The sequence below is a fragment of the Eublepharis macularius genome, chromosome 5 (assembly GCF_028583425.1).
Source record: "Eublepharis macularius isolate TG4126 chromosome 5, MPM_Emac_v1.0, whole genome shotgun sequence".
NCBI classification, from domain to species: domain Eukaryota; kingdom Metazoa; phylum Chordata; class Lepidosauria; order Squamata; family Eublepharidae; genus Eublepharis; species Eublepharis macularius.
This window is the reverse complement of record NC_072794.1, coordinates 86,802,519-86,829,526: the sequence shown is the minus strand read 5'-3', so window position 1 is coordinate 86,829,526 and position 27,008 is coordinate 86,802,519. Positions and strand designations below refer to the sequence as shown.

Genomic DNA, 27,008 nt, shown 5'->3' with positions numbered 1-27,008 from the left:
GAAAAACACATTTTCTTATCTCAAGGCCAGTGGAATGCTGAAATTCCCACTAAATGCACTTTGAAGGCTGATATGGACAGTCCTGCATGCTTTAGGCTCAAGATACTATAGAACAATGGCTAAAGGCAAATATGGGGGTTAAGGTTCTTATTCTAGGCCCAATCTACAAATTTGTCCCACTTGTGAGCATAAGACTTCCTAGTATTAGGCTTCCTAGCATTCAGTATAACTTCAGCTACCCCTTCAGGAAGGTCTTCTACTGTAGAATCAACCAGGCCATCAATTTGAGTCTGGGTATGTTGTTATACTTTACCCCTTGGTGAAGGAGAAGACCAGGTATAAAAGGAAGGGGCTGATAGTTGCCCCTGATCATGAAAAACTACCATGGTTGTTGCGGCCAGAAAGGTGCCACAAGTGTTCCATCTGCCTGCATCTTGCTGATAGTACGTGCCATTAAAGGAAGGGGCGGAAATGCATAGAATAGGTACCCTGACCATCTAAAATGCGTCCCCTAAAGACCTCAGGTCCAACCCTGCCCCCTTCTGGAGAAGAACCACGGGGTCTTCTTATTTTTCCTTGTCGCAAACAGGTTTATGTCCAGCATGCCTCAACATCGAAAAATCAGTAGTATGCATGACTCTTTCAGTGACCACTTGCGAGTCAAAGAACCTAGCCAGTTTGGGTTTTGGTTAGGAGTGGCAGCACTCTAATATGGAGAACCAGGTTTGATTCCCCACTCCTCTGCTTGAAGTCAGCTGGCTGACTTTGGGTCAGTCACAGCTCTCTGAGCTCTCTCAGCCCCACAGGGTGATGTTTTGAGGATAGTAACACATTTTGTAAAACACTCTGAGTGTGGCATTAAGTTGTCCTGAAGGGTGGTATATAAACTGAATGTTGTTAGCAGGGCTCATTTGGAGGGGGGAGCTGAAAAGTGGACACGTGGGTTTTGGACTGCCCACATGATTCCTTTTCCTCCCCTCTGCCTCCCCTCCAAAGGAGGCTAAGCTGCTTCAATTCATTCTGCTGCTTTATTTTCATTCGTGACTCGTGAGCGAGTGAGTCCATGCAAGTAGGGCTGCTGGGGCTGCCTCTCCAGAGGAGGGTAAGCTGCTTTGAGTTCATTCTGCTTTATTTCCAGGAAATACTGGCGATTTGGGGGGAAAGGGGCCTGAGGGGTGGGTGTTGCCTTCTGACACACTTCTGGTGATGTCAGGGTGTGTGGCAAATACTAATGAGATATGCTAATGAGTTCCTGCAGTTCTTTTTCTATGAAATGACCCCTGGTTGTTAGTATTATTATTAGTTTGCTCAGCCTGTCTGCAACCATGTTGGATATTCCAGGAAGGTGCACAGCCTGAAGCGAGACATTGTTTCTAACAGCCCAGTCCCATATTGAAATGGATTCCAAGCACAGTCTCCTCGACATCATGCCTCCCTGCTTGTTTATGGTTGTACAAATGTCTGTAAGGTCAAGAGCAGCATGGGAGAAGGTGCAGCAGAAACAGAGCAGTGCTGCAGTGGAACCTCTCTAACAGGTGGCAAAAGAGGAACTGAGGGTCGGGTGCACTGCCCCTCTCAGAAAATGGGCTATTTTAGGGGGAAGCAGCCACACGCATGCACTGTGAGGTAACAGGCGACCTCTAGACAAATTTTAAGCTCCAGAACCTACCAATCGTCAGGCCTATGCATGTGCAGTCCCATGTGTGCTTGCACAGAAGACTGAAAATGTATCATCATCATTAAGTATGGACAACTCCACTAACTACAGTTAGTTACAGAAAATCAAGCCAGGATCTGAAACCTGGTACAAACATGGACATGCTGGCTTAATTTTGGTTTGTTCTCTACTGCCATTTCCACCATAATACAAGCCAAAGCACCAGCCAGGTCTCTGCAGGGAGAGGAATGAAATGCAAAGAAACCAGCACCAAAGAAACCATTCAAATCTGGATTTGAATGATTGATCGTGAAATCAGGATTTAGATTTCAAACCAATCACAGTTAAAACAAACCATAGTGCTGTAGGCTCTGATATATCTTAGGAATTATCTTGAGTCTGATTAAGGAGTGAACGAAGAGAGTTTATTCAGAAACTACAGCTCAGACAGAAAGGAGAGAAACAGAATAGATACTAACTACCTCAGTAAACAGGGAGGAGGGAACTTCTGGGAAGAGGCAGGCAGTAGCCTAAGCATACCAATCTGGAGACATGCAGGAAGGACAGAAGGAGGAAAGAAGGATCCCACTCTGCCATCTATATGTCAGATCTACTGCCCCTTGCGGGTATTCTGTGCCCTCTGCCTTCTCTGTACACAAGACGTTGTATTTCCAACAAGTGCCATATCAGAACTGATCCAAGTCTCTCTGTTTCAAATACTTCAGGAGAAAGGGAAGCATTCATTTTTAATAATTTCAATTTAACCTGAGCAAATTCCATACAGAGTTGTTCTTATCTGTGATCTTTTCAGTTGAATTTTCATGCTACTCAAAACTCTTGACTCCACATCCAACTGAGACACAAATGAGCCCAACACCTAGGCTCATCCTTTAGTGCTGGCACCTATTTGTTTAGGATGGAATTTTAAATTCACCTCCAGCACAAACACAAATTCATGCCAGTGTTGCAGACAGAGAAATGGTTTAAGACTATAGCAGTAGATCACTCAGAAAATGAATTTACTATAAAATATGCCATGCAGAACTTGGACAATTAAATATTTAACTATTGTAATAAATGCTTTGCGTTTCAATGTCTTCTAAATTTTCATTTGGGAAGTTCCCCATTGCTTTGATCCATAAACCTTCTCTTTTCATCAAAAACAATTCTACTGTCTGGGTAAAAATCTTCAAAACTACTACTGAAGATTACCTGGTGGAGCTGGTAGATTTATTCCCCTGACAATGATAAGATGCATCTCTGTGCTGTTGAGTTCAGAAAATATCCTACAAAAGAAAACAAACAAACAAACAAAAATCACAGATCTGCTTCAGAAAGCTGGCTCACTCCTCTTTCCTTAGCAAAAGTGCAGAAATAAGAATCAAGGAGAAAACATAGTGTCATGCTATCAGGACATGCATGGGAAAGCTGTACTAGGTGGAGGTGGTGAATGAAGAGACTTGACATGTTTTTGGTGACAACTCTGTATTTCTTGTAATGCTTAGATTCACTCTAAAGTAAGTCACTTTCAGGAAAGAATAATCAGAAGAATTCTGCTCTACTTAGGAATTTTGGTTCATAAAGCTCAGCTATCTGTGTGAACAAGCGATTTCAACCCTCCCATGCTTGTCTGCATATAATCAGCTGTTGGTCTGTCATACCTGACAATTTTAAATGTTCTTTCTTCAAAATGATGGCTTGGGGGATCCAGTCCCTGGGCTTGGGCAAGCTGTAAGATGTCCAGATCTTTTTTACAATTCTGAGCCAGCTTTTCAAAGCTGAAATACAAAGCAGAAAAGACAACATACTGGGAAAGTGAAAAAAAGAATCAGCACTATTGCTGGAATCTCTTTTGGTTTCAAGCACAAAATGTGCCCACCGGCTATTCCATTCATGGATGGCGGTCTTTACGCACGTGAAAGAAGGTCCAGGCTTTGATTCAGAACAACAATAAGCCTCATGCCTGAGAGTAGTAGAGAAGTGATTACAAAGAACCAGGCTGAAGTGCTTAGGGACTTACTTCGTACTGCTGATCACAGCAATGGGTCACAGCAATCACAGTTCAGTCTTCTGAAAAAGTAGACTCCCATACATTTAAACCATTCCAGAAATATTCAGTCTTGAAGAGCAAGATATAAGACAGTACAACTTTGGTGAGTGGCCTACTCTACTTCCAAACTCAGATTACAAGTTGGTGGATGGAGAGGAGGGGAGAACTGGTCACTACTGATGCATGCTGGGCAAGTAGAAGAGCAGCTGAGAATGGGGAAGGAGGAGCTGCTGCATTTATCAAGTGGATCTATGGGGGAATAAGTGGGTGGCCAAGCAAGGGAGAGGAGGATGGGATCCCCCTGCCCCGTTAAGTTTTGCAGGTTTAAACCCAATTCCCTACTCCAAGGCACTTTCCACAGATACTGGCCAGATAACAGATTAACCCAAAGTCATGTGAACAAGGTGTGCCACACTGCTATAAGTACCACCAAATGTCTATCAAGAAAGCAAAAACATACAGAATTATAAAATTAAGCATGGGATAAAGAGAGTGGACAGAATTTTTTCTCCCAAAATACTAGAATTTGGGGGCACGCAATGAAGCTGATAGGCAGTAAATTCAGCATGGACAAAAGAAAATACTTCTTTACTTGTCAAGTGATTAAAATGTGGAATTTGCTGCCAGAGGATATAGTAATGGCTACAGGCACAGACAGATTTAAAAGAGGGATAGAAAGATTCATGGAGGATAGGTCTATCAGTAGCTACTAGCCATGATAGCTAAAGGAAACCTCCACATTCAGAAGCAGTAAATCTCGGAATACCAGTGCCAGGAGGCAACATCAAGGGAAGGCCTTGGCTTTGATGCCCTGTTGGCCTTCCAGACTCACTTGCTGGCCACTGTGTGAGACAGGATGCTGGACAAGATGGACCACAGGTTTGATTCAGAATGGCTCTTCCTGTTCTTACATTGTACAGAACAAGAGGGAAGAAATGCTTCAAAGATCAGCTGTTAATCTGACCTAGGAAAAATCATCATTGTATCCAAATGTAAAGTGGGCAGCCCATGGTGCCAATCATGAAAGCAGAAAAGCCACACCGTGCCCTTTCCTTCTTCCCTGCCCCCTCATCCAGCCCTTCTTTCCTCACCCACTCACTGAAGCCTGGTGTGTGTGGGTGTGGGTGTGTGAGAAGACATAAGAAGAGCCCTGGGGGATCAGGACAATGGTCCATCTAGTCCAGTGTCTTCTTATACTGTGGTCACTCTGTAGGACCAACAAACAGAGCATAGAGGTGAAGGCACTATCTTGATGTTGCTTCCTAATACTGGTTTTTACTTCCTCTGAATATTGGGGTTTCCGTTAGTTATCATGATTATAGCCACTGGTCCCCTTTAAAGCTATTTATGGAATTCCAATAATTATGGAATTCAGTGCTAGAGAACGTAATTACTTGTTGATTAAAGTAGCAGTAGTAAATTAAAGTAGCATCCACAAGCTAAAGTAATATCTGCTTCCTCCGCTTCTTGCATAATTTTATGAACCTCTATCATGTCCCCTCCTTAGGCATCTTTTTCTAAACAGATTCCACTTTTCCTCACAGGAAAGATGCTCCAACCCCTTAATCATCTTGATTGCCTTCTTCTGCACTTTTCTGAGATAAGGCAACCAGAAATATACACAGTATTCCAGATGAGGCAACTACACAGACCTCTCCAGGGGCATTGCTGTATTGGTCATGCTCAGCAAAGGCAACAGCAATGGTGTTTCACTCTTTTGGCTGCTAAATGATGTTATCCACCACACATGTTTAACAAGTCTAGGTCGAACCAAACAGACATATCATTTAAGTGTACATGTGGAAAACAGCACATCTGGTTAGGCTCTCCCTATTGTATCCAGGAGAGTTCGTACACTTCTCTGCCTCAAAAGCAGTTCAGGAGAACCTCAAACTCTGTGCAGAGCCTGACACAACCTTTCAAAGCAAGGAGCTGATTACTTCATAAGCTTAATGGTTTCGCATCCTCTTGAAGACAAGTGACAAGTGCCTCAAGGATCAGTCTTGGGACCTGTTCTGTTCAAATTTTAAATAAATGATTTGGATGAAGGTATAGAGGGAATGCTTATTAAATTTCCAGATGATACTAAATTAGGAGGGATAGCAAATATGGTCGAAGACAGAGTCAGGATACAGGATGATCTTGATAGGCTAGAATATTGCGCTAAAACAAATAAAATGAATTTCAACAGAGATAAATGTAAAGTTCTGCATTTAGGTAGGAAAAATCAAATGCATAATTATAGGATGGGGGAGACTTGTCATGGCAGTGGTATGTGTGAAAAGGATCTAGGGGGCCTTAGTAGACCATACACTGAACATGAGTCAGCAGTATGATGTTTTAGCTAAAAAGGCAAATGTGATTTTGGGCTGTATCAACAGAAGCATAGTGTCCAGATTGTGCAAAGTGATGGTATCGCTCTACTCTGCTCTGGTTAGACCTCACCTAGAGTAGTGTGTTCAGTTTGGGGCACTACAATTTAAGAGGAAGATAGACAAACTGGAACATGTCCAGAGGATGGTGACGAAGATGATGAGGGGTCTGGAGACTAAGTCTTATGAGGAAAGGTTGAAGGAGCTCAGTATGCTTAGCCTGAAGAGGAGACGACTGAGAGGTGATATGATAACCATCTTCAAGTACTTGAAGGGCTGCCATATAGAGGGTGGCACAGAGTTGTTTTCTGTTGCCCCAGAAGGTCGGACCAGAACCAACATCTTGAAATTAAATCAAGAGTTTTTGGCTAAATATTAGAAAGAACTTCCTGACAGAGTAGTCCCTCAGCGGAACAGGCTTCCTCACAGGTTTTTAAGCAGAGGCTAGATGGCCATCTGACAGAAATGCTACTTCTGTTAACCTAGACAGATCATGAGAGGGAGGGCAAGAAGAATTAAATCAGTGCTTAGTTCTCGTGGCCCCTTCTTGCATGCCCAGGGTAATGCCAATCGCCACTTTGGGGTCTGGAAGCAATTTCCCCCAGGGATTCTGGTTGGGGATCCTGATGGTGTTTTGCCATCTTCTGGGCATGGAGCAGGGGTCACTGGTATGTGTGTGGGGCGGGGAGGTAGTTGTGAATTTCCTGCTTTGTGCAGGGGGTTGGACTAGGTGACCCTGGAGGTCCCTTCCAACCCTATGACTCTTATGATTCCCTCAGGCTCAATGCAAGGTCTGGCTGATACTGGGTCAGGGATGGTTGATCTAGTAACCTTAATCATCAGGCTGGCTTTCCCTAAAGTTCATGGGAAACAAACCCAGTTATACCATCCATACTTCTTTCTTTGAAAGACAGGGAAGGCTGATTTGGCATATCTCCTGGCTTTGCTTCCATCAAACCCACTCGGTACCTACAGGACCACCTCTCACCATATGTGCCCTGGAGAGTGCTGAGATCAGCCAATAAACATCTACTGGTGGACTTGGGCCCCAAGTCCACTGGCCTCGACCAGAGCCAGGGCCTTTTTGGTCCTGGCTCTGACCTGGTGGAACTCTCTATCAGAGGATACATGGGCCCGCCAGCATCTCTTATCATTCCAGCAGGCCTGCAAGACTGAGATGTTCCACCAGGCATATGGTTGATGCTGGATCAGCAGTCATCCAGAAAGCCTCCCAACCAGCCTCCGAGCAGGGGGACCATGTGATCATCCCCCCCCCCGGGGTCCTGAGTTACCGCTTTGATCGAAAAGGCTTGTTCCTCCTCTTTTTTACCCACCCCTTTGTGTTTTACTGGCAGGGGGTGGTTGCAAGGCTGCTGTCTGGGGGTAGAATCAACAAGAATTTATTGCTGTTTTTAAATGTAAATTATATTTTATTGTTGTAATCCACCCTGAGCCCGCTTGTGGGGAGGGCGTGATAGAAATTCAATAAATAAATAAATAAATAAATAAATAAATAATATATATACTATGAGCCTATGCCTGTCTGATAGAATTAGCTCTGAAATCAGTTTGCATAAAACCTAAAGCTAAGTTACACTATCTGATAATTCAAAGCAACCTGTAACATCTTTCTTAAGTCCCCACTTGTATCATCCAAATGACAGACCTCTCAATGAAACCTGGAGCATGAAAACAAAATCCATGCACACCAAAGTATGGCAAAATATAAACCTACCGGGAAGTTTCAGTTACATTTCCCAGATGCATGAACTGCTTGGAATACTGCACACATTTCTATTAACAGAAGAGAAAAACAGTGTTAACTACACCCTGGCTTGGACAACAGATTTTAGAGACAGGCATTTTATGTTAAATGGGCTCTTTTACAGTTTTTATACTGGGGAAGATGTAAATCAAACATTTTTTTTAAAGTCTAACTTTATAACACAGCATTGTAAAATTTCTTTTATCCATGCAGTTGGGAAAGGGTTTAGAAAAAATGGAATGCTAAGACATGAGAAGGAAGATCAAGAATTCAGAAAAGTGAAAAGGTTCTAGGGAAAAAAACTACTAAAGAATAATTGTAATGGGTCTCATATTGCAGCTGTTTCTTTCATACTGCTCTCATGTACCTTGCATTCTTTGTCAAACATAGTAGATATTGTATGTAAGTTAAGACTAAGGCAGGATTACTCAAGTTTACTGAACATGAGCCCCATTCCTAACCTCGCATCCAACCATCTGCAGCCTTTGCAGAGCTGGCCTCTCCTGTTTTCCCCATCAGCAGCAGTCTGAGCCCCTCCCATCTGACCTAAAAGTAGCAGTTATCCCGCAGAGGAATTTCAAAGGGAGATAAGAGAGACTGCTGAATTGCAACTGATAACGAAGCTCAGGACAAAGTATCCACCTGGACTGAATCGAGACTTAAGACTTCCTGTCTTATTACCAATGCTGATTTCTCCACACCCACAACCCCTCGGCATACACCACCATATCCAATCACGCCTGCTAATGTCATTCACCAGCTTTTGTCATTTGGCATCTGACTCACGAAAAGCTCATACCCTACCACAAATTTTGTTAGTCTTATAGGTGCTACTGGACTCTTGCTTTTTTCTACTGCTAAAGACAGGCTACCCATCTTGATCAATCTAAAGGGAAACCAAGAGGGAAAAGTGAGAGCAGGGGACTGATGAATGCAGAAATGCTACTACATATACTTCAAAACTTGTTTACAGGTTAGGGGGTATGAGAAAGGCTATGTGAAAAAGGAAAGGACAGGTGGCATCACATACGTATCTGGGGAGGGAACTTCACGTATTGGCATCAGCAAGAAAGAACGGATAGAAGCATTTACAGGAGCTGAGGATGTCAGCTGAGGATGGCAGAACTGGAGAAGTGAAGATCGCTGGCAGGGACATAATGAGAAACAAAGGCTAACTGATAATGCTGTAGGAGCAGGAAGGAAGAACAACACACCTCATGCTGGTCTTTCAACAGCTTGATGAGCTGAATGTACACTTCTTCAGCTTTCTGAGAAAGCCTGACATCCTCATGATGTATAAAAATAAAGTCACCCTCATCATCTGTGGGAGGGGAAGGCAGCTATAGAGGAACAAACAACAAAGTCAGAAATTCCCTAAAGTAAGTATAACTGATATGGAAAAAGTACCAACATCAAAACAGTGGGCCCAATTCACAACAGACTGAAGATGGTGGGAGTAAGAATCTTTGCCAAGGACAACAGAGTATTTCACTAAGGATTCAAAGATTGATCTCAGGGTCTCTTGGCAAACCAAGTTGACATTTGGTGTCAAACCTACTCATTTCTAGGGCTTGCAGCTTATCTCAAGGAATGGTGGAGCACAATGTCAAATTGCCTTGGACCAACAGCCTCACACACCCTGAACTTTCTTATGACTCCATGAAAATAGAGGTTAAATTGCCTGGTGATTGTGGGAGACTTTAAACCTCAGACTTTCTTTCAAGGATTGGATGAAATGTCCTACGCACCAGATGACACTGATGCTACTCATCAATAATAATGAGTCAAAGGTACCAGGAAAGAACATGGAGGACCAGGAAGGTTCCAGGACAATTAGAATAGTTGACCACCATTTGCATATCATGTACATGAGTAAGGAGATCTGCCCTTCCCCACTCCAAGTAACCCTGAAATCTGAGCAATTTCATCAGTTCATCCTGTTCCCTCTCCCAATAAGTGTGTCCTTAAGTGGTGGGGTGTAAATTTATTTATTTATTTATTTATTTTTTCAATTTATATACCGCCCATCCCCAGGGCGGTATATAAAGCCATCATATTTCTTTATTTCATTGTGTTTAAAATGCCTAAGATAAACAAGTTCTCTAAAGTGAAGGGGTGCAACTGAGTACTCAGAACTTTTAAAATGCTTCTTTAATGCATGGAGAAAAGAAAGGATAACAGCCAGGCCCAGGACCAATTGTGGAAACACTTCCCTCTTTTTAACAAGGAAAAGCCAGAAGGAATATGTTAAATAGCAACAATGGGTAAATGGTGACACAAGGTGGTGAGGATGACGCCTTCTCTCAAATTCATTAGTCTTGATACCTTCCCTTAGGGCTTCTCTGCTAACCTTGGAAATGTCAACCAACTTGCCATTCTTCACCAGCTCAATCTTTGGGTCAAAGCTCTTTGCTGTTCTAAGATACATCTTGGCTTCTTCAAGATCATTTTTCTTCTTTGCTTGGACTGCAGCCTTTAAGTATTGCTTCTTTCTACTCTCCAGAAATTCGATCTGTTCCCTAGCTGCAAAGGAACAAAAAAGTGTTTTTTTTAAAAAAAACAAGCACTTTTCATACCCATCTGATACAACCAGAATCTGTTAAGTGTTTTTATGTTCTTGATTTAATTCCAAGGAAGAAATTAAGTCAAATGTCAAATCCCACATGATAGAGATATCGGCATGTGACACACGTCCTTCATATCCAGCAGATAATTTTGCTTTACACTGTCATAGAATGAGGAATAGATCAGGGAGAAATTTACATAAATCCACAGGGTTACCTAACCAGCATGAATCCTGACATTCTTAAGCCTTAAGGCAGAGTTATACCTTACTGACAACCAATGTGGTATAGTGGTTAAGAATGTCATACTAGGAGCTAGGAAATTCAAACCCCACTCTGTCATCAAACTCACCAGGTGACCTTGGACCAGTCTCTTGCAGACTAATTTGCTTTACCAAGCTGTTTTAATAATAAAATGGAGGCAGGGAGAACGATGTACACCACCTTCAACTCCTTAGAGGAAGGATGTATTAAAATATATTAAATAAAAGTAGTAATACCTTAACTCTCTTGCTGTAGTGTGAATACTGCCTATCCTCAACATGCTCCCAATCCTAAATTTATGCAACACAGACCAACCAAATGGCTTCTTGGAAGCTTCAATATTATCACAGTTTCATTTAACAATGAGTAAGAGGAAACATGTTGCCTTCATGGAAAATTTGAAAATATGCAGATTATTCTGCTGAAATCTCAAAAACTACAGTGAATCTAACATAGTGTATAATCAACAGAGGAATAATTTCTATAACATGCAAAGCATATACTCTATATAGACCCTGATCCCCATGCTGTAGATCTTGTACTCTTTTCCCCACGACATCATACCCTTATCTTCCTACATTAGATGAGCACTAATGCTCGTTTCCTAAAACCTAAACAAAGCAGGCAAATTAAAGACATGCATGCAGTTTAAACTGATTTCTGTGCAATATTCTAGAACCTTAAAATATATTTCTGAAGGGACTTCCCTGGAAAAACTGTGGTAATCAAGAATCTTACTGCGTTTAAGACACAGGTGGATACATTATGATCCTTTGCTATCTCTTGCCCTTTATCTATGATCAGAATAACCCCTCCCATGCAACAAACAAGCAAGTCTTGTTTGAGGGGCTATTTTCTGTTAATCACTGTTTTGCAGTATATCTGACCTCTTTGCTTGTTGTGCTTTATGGAGAGGATTGTTTCAGAGTGATCTGTACATGAAGGTAGCAGAAGGATCAAAGAGATGACCCATTTAAACCACTCTACTATCCATCAAAAGAAAGGATACCAAAGTCCCTTTATACAGCATAGTACCAAGATTTATCAGTAAAATGGGAGGGAAAACACTATTGTTCACATTGAACTTATTAACGGAGGAACAGCGAATGTATAAACTATTCTTTTTAAAATCTGCCTTTTATTTTCAATGCGTGCACACTATGGTGATGGTGTGGAACTTCATTAACAAAACTACTTGTGGGAGAAGGTTTTCTCATTAGATGATCAAAGTTAAGTTGTTAACAGCGTGACGATGGCTCCTACTTATTCCCATCTACACAGCATTGCTAGCAGGACTCTGCTGTTATGTGCAATCTGCCTACCAATGCAAAACCAAATAAATCAGGTAAGGCTTGTCAGGCTTTGACTCAGAGTAGCTAAGCTTCATGTGGGAGTACAACAGAGAGGTAAGGAGGAAAGATATGGAGAAAGAAGGGGGGGGGGAAACACTCTTCAGAGTCATGAGATCTTGCAGTAAGCTCTTCATACATTTTAGGCTCTCCTTTCCAAATGCACACCTCATCTTTCAAGCTCTTAAAAAAGTTGGATGACAGGAAATCAATCCAGACATCCTCAGTCCCCTCTGCCTAATTTTCTTTCCAGCTTCCCTTACCTAAAACTAGTTGATGTATTCTCCTAGTCAGGCTTTCCCCCAGTAGTTTCCTTCCCACTTTTTGACATAGTTATTTAACTTACACAAGGTACCCTAACTAAAATTGATTGGTAGTCCTAAGTCCTTACCAACTAGAGAGAGATGCTCAATGGATGTAGATTTCTCTGGTGCTGTTATAGGGGCTGGTTCAGAAGTATCCTTCTCTGGAGAGGACTCTTCCTGAATTACAGCAGATGGCACCATAAGTGGCTGAACAACTAGCACTGGTTTCTTAGGCAGCTGAGTGGGCTTCTTGGCAGCTGGAGCCTGTGTGGAAAGTTCACCCTAGTAGGATCAAAAAGGAACTGAATGTAATGTGCTTGAAAACCACATACAACGTCTATAATGACGACAGTATATGACTCAGATTGGATTTCAGCAGCTGTCTGTCATGCTGCTGCAAGGGACCACTTGAGAGTTTATTTTACAGTTTTGCAAAGACATGGGAAACAAATGAGGTAGGATCTGGAGGCCAAGTATTGAAAAAACATTACTACTGTCGAAGGCTTTCACGGCCGGAGAACGATGGTTGTTGGGGGTTTTCCGGGCTGTATTGCCGTGGTCTTGGCATTGTAGTTCCTGACGTTTCGCCAGCAGCTGTGGCTGGCATCTTCAGAGGTGTAGCACCAAAAGACAGAGATCTCTCAGTGTCACAGTGTGGAAAAGATGTTGGCAGGTCATTTGTATCTACTCAGGAGGGGTGGGGTTGAGCTGAGTCATTCTGTAAGAGTTTCCCAGGGTGTGGAATGCTAATGACGGGAGGCTTCACTGAGTCATTCTGTAAGAGTTTCCCAGGGTGTGGAATGCTAATGGCGGGAGGCTTCACTGTATCCTGAGGAGGTTCTTTTGCATATGGATTGGTGCTTGATGTGCTAATCTTCCTCAGGATACAGTGAGAACCTCCTCAGGATACAGTGAAGCCTCCCGCCATTAGCATTCCACACCCTGGGAAACTCTTACAGAATGACTCAGTGAAGCCTCCCGCCATTAGCATTCCACACCCTGGGAAACTCTTACAGAATGACTCAGCTCAACCCCACCCCTCCTGAGTAGATACAAATGACCTACATCTTTTCCACACTGTGACACTGAGAGATCTCTGTCTTTTGGCGCTACACCTCTGAAGATGCCAGCCACAGCTGCTGGCGAAACGTCAGGAACTACAATGCCAAGACCACGGCAATACAGCCCGGAAAACCCCCAACAACCAACATTACTACTGCTTAGTCATATTCTTATTGTATTCTGCTAGAACAAAAACACAGCAAGAAACTTAAGCTCAAGGGGAAAACATCCCGTGGTTAATGTACCATCAAGTGGTGTGCAAATCTGATGAGCAACTATCCAAAGGTGGTTGACTAAGAAAAAAAACAGTGTTTGAACAACTAATCAGCAGTGATTCAAAACACTTTTTAGGAAAGGTATATAAAATCTTGTTGCAGTATGAAACAGAATCAGACCAAGTTAAAAACTGTATGATAAAATAGATGCAAAACTTTGAAGAAAATATCTCTATGAGCCAATGAGAATCTTTATGGACTAAAGAAATTAAACTTATGGTTTGTCAAATTTTAAGAGAGAATTGGTATAAAATGTTTTTAGATGGTATATAACTCCTAAAGAAATTGCCAGAACCAATGAGGACTATAGTGGAAGGTGCTGGAAATGTCAATGTATGGATGCAACATTCGATCACGTGGTGCAAGAAAGCGAGAAGATATTGGATAAAAACACATGAAGAGATGCAAAAGATATTAAAGCTCTGCTTTGTGCTAGACCCCAAAATATGTTATTAAATATTTACCAAGTAATATTGCAAAAGAACAAAGTGAACGCTTTAAATATATTGTAACAGCGGCAACAGTTGTAAATGCAACAAAATGGAAGGTGGAACTTTGTCCAGATGTGACTGAATGGATGAATAAATTGTATGTTTGTGTGTCAATGGCTAAATTAACCTCTTACATACATAACAGACCAACTTCAGAATTTTAGGAAAAACTGAAAGTCTTTTTTGATTATGTGGCTGAAAGATATATATTTTTTTAATATGCTCAATATAAAATGGTACACACAACAAGTCCGGAAATATGCAATTAATGCTGACTTTTCTCCCCTTGTTTGGCTTAGTTCAATATAAAATGGTGACTACAATGTATTTTAATATAAATAAGTGAAGGAATGGAGAGGGAAAATGTTATGTCGTTTAGGAGTTTAAATTTTTTTACTTTATTAATAAGATTAAAAGCCAGTAAAAGAGCAGAGAAATAAAAGGAAACAAAAAAATAGAATACAAAGAGAGACAAAAAACAAAAACTGAAAAGAAAAATAATACATTTCATTTTCCATTTTTCTTTAAAACACCTATCATATTTTAACAAACATTATATTTTTTGTTCTAATATCTCCAAAATTTACCTTTTCAATATTGCCCCACTTCTATTTATTTTTCCCAAATTTATCTTCTTAAAAATCAAAACCACAGATCATCAGTTCGTTTTTCCTCGTCTCACACAGAAAGTCAATAAGGGGTTTCCAGTTAAACATAAAAGTAGACAATGTTATGTAGTTTTAATAATCTGCTATATATTCTGTTTTTGTTATTCTGTTTATTCTTTAATGTTACTTTTTGTTATTTTATTATGTAGGTTTCATACTTTGTTACATATTTTGCTTTGAGGTTATGTTTACTGTCTAATGTTACTTTCTGTTATACAGTCTGCTTTTGATATTCTTTCTACAGTCCAATGCTATTTTCTGTTTTAATCAAATAATTTTAAAAAATTACTAATGCTGCCCCATCGCCTTGGTGCTTGGTGCATTCTATAACCTTTAGACTCACAGCTCTAAATAACTTCACAAGTACTTTTACCATAACAGGAAATCCGTAAGTTACAGCACACTGGGCTAGTAGATGGATGGTATTAGGAAAACAAGAGGAAAGAGCCAGGCTTAAACCAGCACAAGCAGTTTCTATGTCAGGATTTATGAGGAAGGGTGAATGTGTATCAACAGCTCTGAAAAGCAAGGTTTAAGGCATTAAATACTATCAACAAACCTCATCATCATCATCATCTTTGTCCTCTTCTTCCTCCTCTTCCATTTTAATCAACTTACTTGCACTTTCCAGCACTGCCGCTACGGTACTGTCATCTTCAGGAGCAACTCCAGGAATTGGAGGGAATCCTGGAAGAGAAAAAAGACATAGGATTTTAAAAACATATTTCAGCTCTTTTAAAGCCTATGTTTATGAGAGCATAACAGCAGCTGCTGGATCAGGTCCAAAGACCCATGTAGTCTAGCATCTTTTCTCTCTCCCTCTGCCCCTGCCATGACCAGCCAGATGCCTCTGGGACACCCACAGGCAGGACACGAAAGCAAAACCCTTCCCGGTTGGCAACCAGTAATAACAGCGCCCTGTTAAACAAGTTATAATCGTACACAGACTGCCAAACCCTGATAGCACTCTTACCACAAGTGGCAGTGGCTGCCCACAAAACTAGTAATGCAAAGCAGCTGTGGTCTTTTTGACTAGGTAAGCATGCAGACATTCATCTATGCTTCCATGAACATGGACTCTGGTGGAGGGCTGCAGCTGCTCTTCCTCACATAAAATCAAATAGGAAAATACTGACAGAGAGGAACTGTGTCATGCATCCAGGACGTTATAAAATAGGCAATTTTTCACACTAATGAGTGGGAGATCAAATACAGCTTTCTGGAATTCTAATTCTCACCCCTAATTCTATATTGCTTTTGACATAAATATCCCACCTTCCTTTTCCTCTTTTTTTTTAAAAAAAAACTTTCTTTAAAAGCCTTTTAAAAAATGCTAATCGTGCAAATACATCTTTTGAATCTAATCAGCTAATCTATGAATCTAATCAGCTAATCTATATGCAGATTTCAAAATCTATTTTGCAAAAGTTATTCTAACAGAATAATATGACAGGTTTTTTTCCTAGGCCACAGAATTTGAAGGCACATAATTTTTGCACCTCATAAAATCCTATTTATGTTCACAGCAGGGCAAGAAGATTTTTATTATGTATTTATTTTTAAACAAGCATAATGCTGAGCACAGAGATGAAATCTACCTGAAACAAAGTGTAACTAATTTCCATGGCATGTTTAGCAGTGTGAAAACTCCCTAGCAGGCACATTTCTACATCAGCAGGCAGTGCCCAATAGCATAGCATTTAGTCCCCATGCCTACCAAGGCATCTCTCTGAGCTTCCTTATGACAGTCCTGTAATCTAGGTAGAAAGCCTTCCTGAATAATTCAGTTTTGCATAGTTTGCAGAAAGCTAGGAGAGCAGGGTTTTTCCTGACCTCCTCAGGCAGGCCATTCTGTAAGGGGGGGGCTACCACAAAGAAAACACATGTACGGGAAGAAGCTGATTTTGCCCAACTGCAGGGTGCTATCTGCAGACAGCCCTGACTAGATGAGCAAAGCTGCTGTGGTGGAACACGGGGAGAGGTGGACACGCAGATATGAGGCGCCAAGGCCATGAATGTGATAGTCATGACCAATGGAGTGACTGCAGAATGGAAGTAATATGTAGGCTCCGTCTAGCTCCTGAGTGTTAACGAGCTCTAGTGTTCTGCACCAACTGAAGACTTCGAGTTGATTTGAGGGGAGACCTACGTAGAGTGCATTATAGTAGTCTAGTCTTGATGTTACTGTGCCATAAATCTAGGTGGCCAGATCAACCATGTCAAGGTATGGGGCCATCTTCTAAGCTAGTCTGAATTCTTGAGAACGCCTTTTTTACAGCTACGTTTATTTGTTTCTCTAGCAACAGTGCTGGGTCTACTATAACTCCTAGACTCTTAACTGAGTCAGCCAAAGTCAACTGAACCCCATCAAAGGCTGGAAGCTCAATATTTGTTTTCCAACCAGCATCGTCTCTATCTTGTCTGTGTTTAATTTAAATTTGTTTGTTCTTAGCCAGTTGACAACAGCTGTCAAGCAGCAACTCAGTATCTCTACTGCATCACCAGGGGATTTGGATAACGAGATATAGAGCTGGATATCATCTGCACATTGATGGCACTTAATTCCATAACTACAAATGAGTTCTCCTAAAGGCTTTACATAGAGGTTAAATAACATGGGGGATAAGATTGTGCCTTGTGGAACCCCAAAAAATGACCTGAGATAGTTCTCTAAGTTGCAAAATTGTTACCAATAAATTAAAGACAAATATCTCCTTCCTTCCTAGGCAAGCAAAAGTTTTAAGCACCCACTTTCAGTTACTCTTTTGGCTTATGGGTGATAACTGCAACTTGAGAGACAGAACAATGGGTAGTTTTAACGCAAATTCAGCAGCGTCATCACAGGGTCAAATCAGCATTTGACAAAGAAAGGTAGGAGGAATTCTGCTGAAGTATTTCTGGCAATTGTACTAGGAAAAGTGCTTAGGCTAAATATTTCAGATCAGACAAAACAAACTTACCAGGGGGAATGGGTAGTTCTGAAAAATTCACTTTTCTTCCTGCTCTATGGGCTCTTATAGCATCTTGGTATTGCTGCAATAAGGCATGTGCATTAGAATAAGGCCTGGCTGCAAAGGTTTTTGAAGCACAGTAAATACATTTGTGTCCCAGAGTGCCTATACCAACCTGAGTTGTCATGTTTACTTCACAAAGGATATTGCATTTTATAAATAAAAATGTAAAACTGCCTTTAAAGAGTGTGCCCATTCTCGCCAATACTGGCACAATACAGCTTGCAAAACTTTAGGGAAAAGGCTGTAGAAAACTACCTATAAGCCCACGGCCTTTGTAAATTTGGTTTTATGAATCTTATCATTTACCAGTGTGCATGTATACATTCAGATCTAAAAAATATAGTATGTGTAAAGTAGAAAGTCACCAATCCAGCACATTTTATGGCTGTGTGGTGCCAGTGTGTGTATAGTGGCTGGAATGTATGACTAGGATCTAGGAGACCCAGGTCTGAATCCCCATTCTGCCATGAAAGCAAACTGGGTGACCTTGGGCCAGGTACACACTCTCAACCTAACCTACCTCACAGAGTTGCTGTGAGGATAAAATGGAGTGTGGGGAGAATGATGTAAGCTGCTTTGGGTCTGCATTGGAGAGAACAGTGTGGTATGAATGACATAAAATAGAAATAAATAATAAATTTTCCACAGTTAATTCTTCTACTCCTCATGCCACACTGATGATTCATAATAAGGGTATTATACACAACTTAATTTTTGGCACCAAAATCAGCTTCCTTCTTTACCTTAGCTATCCTCTCATGCATTCTGCTTTTCCGATCAGCTCCGCTTGCTTTGGCTTGAGCTGCTGCTGTTTTGTATTTTTCCAGCCTCTGCTGCAAAGCTTCTAGTACTGATTTTGGCTGCTGCACAGAACCTTTGAATAAGATACAGAAAATCTATAATGAGAGCTCAGTCATCTGAACCCATTCTCCTTTTCTCACCAACACAAGAAGCAGACTTTTATACAAAAAAACTGAAAACCCATGAGGACTTTTGGGCCTTTAACCTATACAACACTGTTCACAACAGAAGTCTTGTTTGAAACTCCTCTCACTTGAAGCTTTCATACTTTGGAGCTCTTGTGTTGTCAGAGGCTGGGAAGCTTCTACAGGTACAGACAGCGTCGGTTTACGGGGAATGCACATTTTTTCCAGGCTTTCAACGTCTGAAAAAAGCAAAAGTGAAGAATTTCAAATTAAATTTCCTAATAGGCAAGAGCCCCAAAGCCATAAATCCTTCATTAAAGTTGTGATGTAAATTTAACCAGAGGCAAGAGAAAATTCTGGACTATAAAGAGTTATCAGTGTTTCAATGGAAGATGTTCTGCTTTACAAACAAGTCCTAGCCCCAATTGTGGAGGGAGAGGTATATCTTGGTTTTAAATTGTAATTTTTTCATTAATACTTGTAAGGTGCCTTGAGCCACAAAGAAATGTGGAATATCTTATATACTAATAGTCAAATGGCCCTGATCTAAGGATACCTAAATCCAGAGATTGAAGCCATGAATGGACAAGAGAGATCTTCCTAGATACCTAAAAAATGCAACCAGGTTTGCAGAAAAATATGTAATCTGAAAGTACTTTTGGGGGGGGGGGTGTTAAGAAAACGCAAAAGGATAAAAGGAGTGCCTGTAGCTCTAACCAGAAGTCCTCAGGCAATCATAAAAGTTCAGCCATTATTCCAGGCTTGGTTTGTCAGAAAAAGGCAGGGGGAGGAAACAGGGCTCTTTCCAGGGCTGTTTAGCCTTTAAAAGAGAAATTATTAGGGCCAGGCCCAGAATCAACCACTGGGTGATATGGCATGACTCCCATGGCTCATCCAGGCCTGGCTGCTTGCTACTGCCCCCCCTCCCAAGCCAGTATAGTGTAGTGGTTAGAGTTTCAGAAGAGAATTCAGAAGGCTCAGGTTCGAATCACCAATCAGCTGTGGAAGCTCACTGGGTGATTTTGAGCCAGACACACACAGACAGCCTAATATACCTCTCAGAGGTGTGGTGTTGATAACAGAGACAAGGAGAATGATGTAAGCTGCTTTCACTCCCCACTGTGGAGAACGGTATATAAATAAAGTAAATTAAGAAATTTAGTGAAAATGAGGGGCAGATAAAAGTTAAGTGGGTTTGAAGGAGAGGATGTACGGAAAGGTGAGCATATGGAGGCTACCAGAAGAAGGGAAAGAAAAAAATAGCATGAGGAAGGGGATACAGGAAAAGTTGTCCTTGTAGGCTCCCCACTATGCAACTGGACCGTGGGGAGAGGATGCGGGGTGGGGGGAGAGACAAAAGAGGGTTTAAAGGAGACAAGGAAGCAGGAAAGGGGGGGAGAGACTAAGGAGCAAGGACATTGTGGGGGAGGGGAAAATGAGATGTCCCCTGTAAGTTCTTGCAGATCCCCACATGTCAATATACCTAATTCTCAACATGGCCAAATTTGTGGATTCTTAAATTTGTAGACTGGAGCCACAAACAGACAAGACAGATCTTTCTACAAACCTGAAAGAAGACCAAGGTTTGCAGAAAAATCTAAAAAAAATTACATCGGACATTAACGTTCCCCCCAAATAACAGAAGCATTGCCTGTGGCTTTAAAAATTACTTCCCTCAGTGACCACTGTGAAGGTTGCTAGTATTGGCAAGACTTCAAGCCTTGATTTCTGTCAGTAAAAGGGAAGGGAATGGGGTAGAAGAGAAGACTCATCAGGGCCGGACCCAGCAGCAACCCCCAGCAACTTGCAATGTGACTTGCATAAAGGATGCCAGAGGGAGGGAAGGAGATGAAGCTGAAATGCAAGGGGGGCAGAACAATGTAGGGGGGAGGGGTAAGAGAAAAGGGAAACAGTGACAGTGGAGAGGCTGTGAGAGCTTTCAGGGAAAGAGAAAAGAGTGCGGGAGGAGACAATGAGATGCCCTCTGTAAGTCCTTCTAGGTCTCCCCCTTGTAAATATTTTAATAACTAAAATAAATGAATTCCATTGCTGGAATAGGAAGAAATATCTATTTGAAGAAGTATCCACTAAATACCCCTACTGTTAGATTTTTATGATATTCTGAAGTCAATGTGTTTTACAGTTATCCTTTACATATAATTCAGTTTCTTTGTGTTGTTAAATACAGGAAAATAATCTTCTATCTAATAGTCATGGGAACTGGGAGTCCCCACCCTCAGAAAATAGTCAGCTATCTATGCATGCAAAAAAAATCTGGCCGACACCTTCCTGGCTTCTGTGAAGTTCCTCACTGGGACTACACACACACAGGCCAGCCACGGAAATTTCCACAGCTTTCTAGAAGATTAGGAGGGCCCCTCCTCCCTTTGGTGCTTTCCTACCCAAAATCATCACATGACCAGGAGGATTCCCTCAAGTTCTCTTTTTGCCACTGCAGAGATCTCCATTGTTGTTCTCTGCTTTTCCCTCACTTCATCTTTGAGGCTAAGAATTATTTATTTTAAAAGTTTTAAATCATCAACAGTCTTTCTAGAGAAGAATAAAACTACATTTAAAGAATAAAAGTTTCTGTCTTTCCCATTGTCGTTACGGCTCAAGGGTGGCCTCTTCAAGATGCTGGAAAATGGCAGCCCGATTAAAGACACCTGCTCCCTCCCTGGTACCCTTAATTATCAAGGGCTAAGTCTAGAGGTGTGGCCCTCAGAGCCTCATAATGGCTCTTTCTTCAAGGCCACAGCTGCATGCCAGCCTGATTAAAGGCGCCTGCCCGCTTGGTTCTAAGGAGAGAAGCCTGCAAACGTGGCCTGACAAAGCCCTCTGTTCCAAGGTTCTTTCCCAGAGGTTTTGCCTGCATGCCTACTTGAATAAAGGCCCCTCCCCTCCTTGGCTGTGTCAGCTCTGAGGGGTGGTACCTGGAGGTGTAACTTAACCGAGGCCTGGGATCTTAGGCTAAGAGGTTTTCCCCCAAGGCCCTTGGAAATGTGCCTGACTCAAGGAATCCCTCCTCCTTCCAAGGTGTCACTGGTTCCAAGATGCAATCCCTGGAAACAGTGCTAACACAAGGAAGTAGCAGCCTGGAACCATCAATTTAATGATTGGGGCTCCTCAGCTGCTTCTGTTTTAACAGAGATGATAAACCTGCACCTTTAAGCCCAATGTTTTTTGGAGACAGTTTTTTTTCCTGTTGGTTCCATGTACGTCCACACTCTCTTTTTCCTACCAGTGAATGGGGCTGGCTCTCCTCAGGATTATCAATCTCATTGCTGTTAAGATTCAGCAGTCATTTAGGAATTGCAAAGAGTCTTTTTGTAGATACCACAGGAGTAATTTTATCCAGCAGAAACAAATAAAGGAACACACGGTCTAGCTCAGGCCTTCCTTAGCAGTCCTTCAGCCAGTTTATACAGATATGAGTAAAATCTGGACTGGAAAAACTGCAGATTGTACTACCCTGGGACTAACATAAAACATGAAACAGACTCCACAGCATTACATTCCTCTGGTGCATATGCTTCAGTGTGCTATGGCTTCCTCCCAGGACCAAATACATAAAATGTTCATACCAAATATTCGCAGGCATTTGGGCTTCTATTTGATATAAAGAGATCTACCCATACCAACTGAGACTAACTCCCCAAACAGGGATTCTTTCTTTTTGGCAGCAGCCTGAGCCAGCTCATTCCATGATTGCTTGGCAAGAGCAGCCTTCTTGCTTTTAAGCAAGATCTTATACTGAGATCTTAATTTAGCTATATGCTGAACAGAGATTTCCGTACTGCCTCATGTAGTCTTGATGAACTTAAGATATTTTAGCTTTAAACACCCTACATTCCTGATCAAACCAGCTATTGCTGGGTAGGATGTGCAGACTTTGTTTAAGGAGTGTGCATGCTCATGAGAAGGCTGCAACAGGGCGTCATACACCAGCTGCAGCTTCTCCCCGAGGAGTCATATGCATGGGTGACCATGTGCGACCCACACATCAAGGGCACCATTACCGAGTGGGCCAAGCATCTCACCAGTGCGAGAGATGCCGTCTCTGCAGGTGCAGCATAGGCAGGCCAAGAGGGACCTCCTGTCAGCAGAGGGGATGGGAGAAGGGACTAAGTCAGCTGGTTCCCCTCCCACCCTTTCTCAGCAGCCCCCCCCCCGCCCCCATGGCCAGCACCAGGATGTCCATGGAGATACTCCAGCATGCTCTCAATCCCTTTTGGAATGTGAGGCACATGAGCCAGGATTTGGTGGAGGCAATAGTCAGGACTAACTTGCAGAGCCCTGCAAGTTGCTTTCCACCAATCTGCTGAGCTACTGGGCCAAGAAAGAGGTGGTCTGGACAAACCTCTCTCTTGAGGATCAGAAGCTCCTCTCATGCCCTGGGTGGGGACTGCAGAGCAAGCACATTTTTTCCCATGCAGGTGACACTTTCAGCTTGCATCGCACAGGCCTGCTCCCCTAGAGAGTTGAGCTACTTGTCTTCCTGAAGGTCAACATGTTGCTCTTCAATTTCCCAACTTTGGACTTTCAGAGTGAATAAGATGACCCCACCTTGAGGCTTGCATCTTCTGGGAGTCTGTGAAGTGGAGACAAACACTCTTCCGAAGACTTAAAATTTAGGCAGAAAACTAGCAGCAGAAGGCTGATTCAGTTACAAATTTCTGCAGATAATTGAGAAAAGAGGCCCCAGAAATGTTGTTCTCTTGCTACTGGGATGGGAAGAGTCAGAGAGAGATAAAAATCCAGTGACCTTTTAAGGACTAACATTTATTTGCTATAAACTTTTGTGAATTCAACTTATGCCTTCAGATATCTGTGTCTTTCACAGCCTGTAACTGTAGTGTGACAAGTCTGTTCCTTTTACCTGGAGCTGGACTGCCCTAGTATATGCTAGAACTTAGTGTATAAAAAAAATTAGCAGCTATTACTGTGACTTCACAGAGACTGAATTCTTCAGTCCAGACAGTCAAGACTTTATGGAGAGGAATAGGCTTGCTGTTGAATCCTTTATATTTGTCTTTCCTTAGTGATGATTTACTGAGGATGATTTAAGTAAAAAATCAGTCGTCTGCTGTCTTGTTCACCACTCACAGGTTTCCTGCGATTTTTTTTCACATTTGTGTTGCTTTGTGGGCTTAAAAAACCCAAGGTCTTACCCATCTCTCCTCTCAGGAGAGGTCACCTGTCCTCCCATTAATGAACTATTCAATTCAGCCCCTGACTTGAGTGCTCCTTACTTGTTAAATAGGACAGATGGAAAAGCCTATTTTAAGTCAATGGGTACGGAGAAATATATTAGTTTAAGAAAAAATGCAACCTCCCCCCCAAAAGATATGCTCACTATTTTCAGAATTCTTAGTAGAAGGGGGAAGAAAAAGGGGAGGCATTTACCTGCTCAAATCAATAAGACTTCATAGTTTTCATGAAGGGGGAGATTAGGATACTTTAACTGATTATTCCTTGTCTCTACCTACAATTTCTCATTAGCCCCCCAACTTTGAAAAATCACTACTGGTCTTACCATGTGGAGCTGGAGGCATATCCTTGATGTCTATTGGCTGTCCACTGTCCAATGCTTCTAGGGCCATGCTAAATTTCTGAAACAATAAGGCACAGTCAACCAATACAGATTGTTTTCAGAGGATTTAGAGGTCTGCATGGCCCTGATTTCAACATGATCCCTAGACCACTGCTTCTAAATACCTGAAAGTATTTTCAAAAGCTTAAAAAGCTACTTCCATTTACAATAAAACACATTCAAATTTCTAATGCTCACCCTGATTTTTAAAGGCTGAATGTTATAGAAGCTTGTTGATGATTCAAATCATGAGCAAATCATGAGAGATTTCTAGATATCCACAAGATTAACTTTTATAACCAAGTTTTCTTTCCCTCTGTATAATGCATAGACCTTGTTCATCTACACATTCACATACCACCTACCCCGCCAATATCCCTGTATTTGCCAACATTCCAAATTATTTTAAATCTAGGACAAAAGATAATCAGTTTAAGCATGTCTTTCTAATTTGTATATAACTAAATTAGTTTATCTGGTCGCAGAATGTGGACTTCTAATTCCAAAAAGAAAATGCTAGGACCATTCAGTTTAAGAGTTAAGCCAAATTCACCATGAGTCAAAAAGGAAACTTAAATATGCAATGCACCACATAAGCAGTAACTACATTGTACAGTCTTGCATATTATATTCACTTCCTACATCCACACTTTCCCTTGCCCTTTCAGCACTAGAACAGTTATTATTTAATAGGGGTGATCTACAAATCTTGAGAGGCATCCAAACCTTTGGGGAGCAAATGGGGATCATTTGGGATTTTCAGCAAAACCCTTCTCATTTGAATAGCTTATATCAACCAGTGAAAGAAAATGGTATATACTGCTCTCCTCATCCTGAAGATAAAATCCTAGATTCCCCCCTCCTAAAAATACAAAACATGGCAAACAGGAATCAAACCTAACATTAAAGAGTTGGCTCATGACCATCAAACACAACTGTCTCATTAAATGTATACCTGAGATCTGTATTGTATGCATACATAATAAATCACCTATATAAATCAAGTTGTCATGTTTGGAGTGCCATTTTTATATCCTAAGTTTGTTTACTTGTAGTGAGGAAGGGTTAAAGGTTAACAACCACTGAGCTAGACACTGGGCTGTGTGGATGTGGTAAAGGTAGTCCCCCTATGCAAGCACTGACTCATTACTGACCCATGGGGGTACGTCGCATCACAACGTTTTCTTGGCAGACTTTTTGTCACGGGGTGGTTTGCCATTGCCTTCCCCAGTCATCTACACTTTACCCCCAGGAAACTGGGTACTCATTTCACTGACCTCTGAAGGATGGAAGGCTGAGTCAACCTTGAGCTGGCTACATGAACCTGGCTTCTGTCAGGATCGAACTCAGGTCGTGAGCAGAGCTTGGGCTGCAGTACTGCCGCTTACCACTCTGTGCTATGGGGCTCCTGACTACATAGAAATTCAACAAGTACATCTTTCTCATCTTTGCTACTTATATACCTAATGAATTTCCGCCTATAATCCACAAAAAGCATAGTGAAATTTATCACAGCAACAGCTGTACTAAATGTTACTCATACATTCTACACATGCTATTTTCTCAATCTGTTCTGAGTCCTGGAAGGGAGAAAAAATGTGTATAAATTGTATGCATGAACAACTTGTTATAGATGTGCAATGAAATGACACTTCACCAAACTATTTGTTTTGTGAAGTGATGCAATGCGCATGCGCAGCCGTTTCCCGCCTGAGCGACATTGGGCGACGTCGCCCCCTTCCCCTCAGTTTCTTCTTTGCCGCCGACCGGTAAAGAACTAGCTGTCCGCTTTCTGAGGAAACTTTTTTCTGAGGAGATCGAGTCGAACATGTCGGAGAAGTTGCTGTTTAAGCGTTGTTCTACCTGCTCAACGAAGATGACCAGGACAGACGGTCACTCCGTTTGCCTCGAGTGCTTGGGTGAAGGACACATTGTGGAAAAATGTGAGCATTGCCAACGGTTCACCCCAAAGGCCAGGGCTGAGAGGGCAAACAGATTGAATGCCCTACTGTGGAGACGTGCTATGCGGGCGTCGGGAGCCCCTGATACCCCGGGGGGGCCACCACCGACTACTGGGACGGCCAAAACCCTTTCAGTGATGGGATCTGTCCGGAGCACTGCTTCTACCTCCCGCTCTCGCTCGCCGGATCGGCCCCTACAAGCCCCGACCCCAACCCTGGATCCGAAGGAGGCTGAGAGTTCCGCGTCGGGTCGCAAGCACTCGGCTCCGAGGTCGGATCCGACTCGGAAGCGGCACCGTTCCAGATCCCCGTCGAGGTCGGAACCGACTACCACACCGGCTCCGAAGGTGCCGAGAACTACATCGGAACCGAGCATCCCTGCTGGGTCGGTTCCCAAGCCATCGGATCCGACATCGGTTCCGTCGTTGTCGGCTCTGAAACTTGCTGAATCGGCGCGCACTAGCCTCGCTCCGAAGTCGAGTGCACGATCGGATCCGAAGGCATCAGATCCGTTGCCTGTCGTGATATCGCCAGCTCCGACAGACCGGAACTGAAGCGCCGATCAGACTTCAGCCGCCAAGTGCGAGAAGAAGTCAAAAAAGAAATCGAAGCACAGGCAATCGGCATCGGTCCAAACGGATGAGGTGCTCTGGGAGAAGCCCTCGACCCCGTCACCGCACCTGTCACCTCCA

At 42.3% G+C, this 27,008-nt stretch overlaps 1 protein-coding gene across 6 annotated transcripts in view; it reads right to left on the bottom strand.

The window, feature by feature from the left end:
• Positions 1 to 27,008, bottom strand: part of CC2D1B (coiled-coil and C2 domain containing 1B) — a 77,937-nt gene that overhangs the window by 23,961 nt on the left and 26,968 nt on the right. For 5 of the 6 annotated variants that reach the window (XR_008596999.1, XM_054979127.1, XM_054979128.1 and 2 more), the window contains 11 exons: positions 24,299 to 24,374; positions 18,891 to 19,001; positions 18,580 to 18,710; positions 17,783 to 17,855; positions 15,382 to 15,509; positions 12,413 to 12,608; positions 10,195 to 10,367; positions 9,059 to 9,184; positions 7,815 to 7,873; positions 3,319 to 3,435; positions 2,870 to 2,943 (listed from right to left, as the gene is read on the bottom strand). Coding sequence is in view for 5 of the 6 variants with exons in the window: in XM_054979127.1 (XP_054835102.1) it covers positions 2,870 to 2,943; positions 3,319 to 3,435; positions 7,815 to 7,873; positions 9,059 to 9,184; positions 10,195 to 10,367; positions 12,413 to 12,608; positions 15,382 to 15,509; positions 17,783 to 17,855; positions 18,580 to 18,710; positions 18,891 to 19,001; positions 24,299 to 24,374 (1,264 nt within the window). In the remaining variant the exon portion in view is untranslated. The remainder of the gene's footprint in view (positions 1 to 2,869; positions 2,944 to 3,318; positions 3,436 to 7,814; positions 7,874 to 9,058; positions 9,185 to 10,194; positions 10,368 to 12,412; positions 12,609 to 15,381; positions 15,510 to 17,782; positions 17,856 to 18,579; positions 18,711 to 18,890; positions 19,002 to 24,298; positions 24,375 to 27,008) is intronic. The other variant, XM_054979131.1, reaches the window with a different exon arrangement.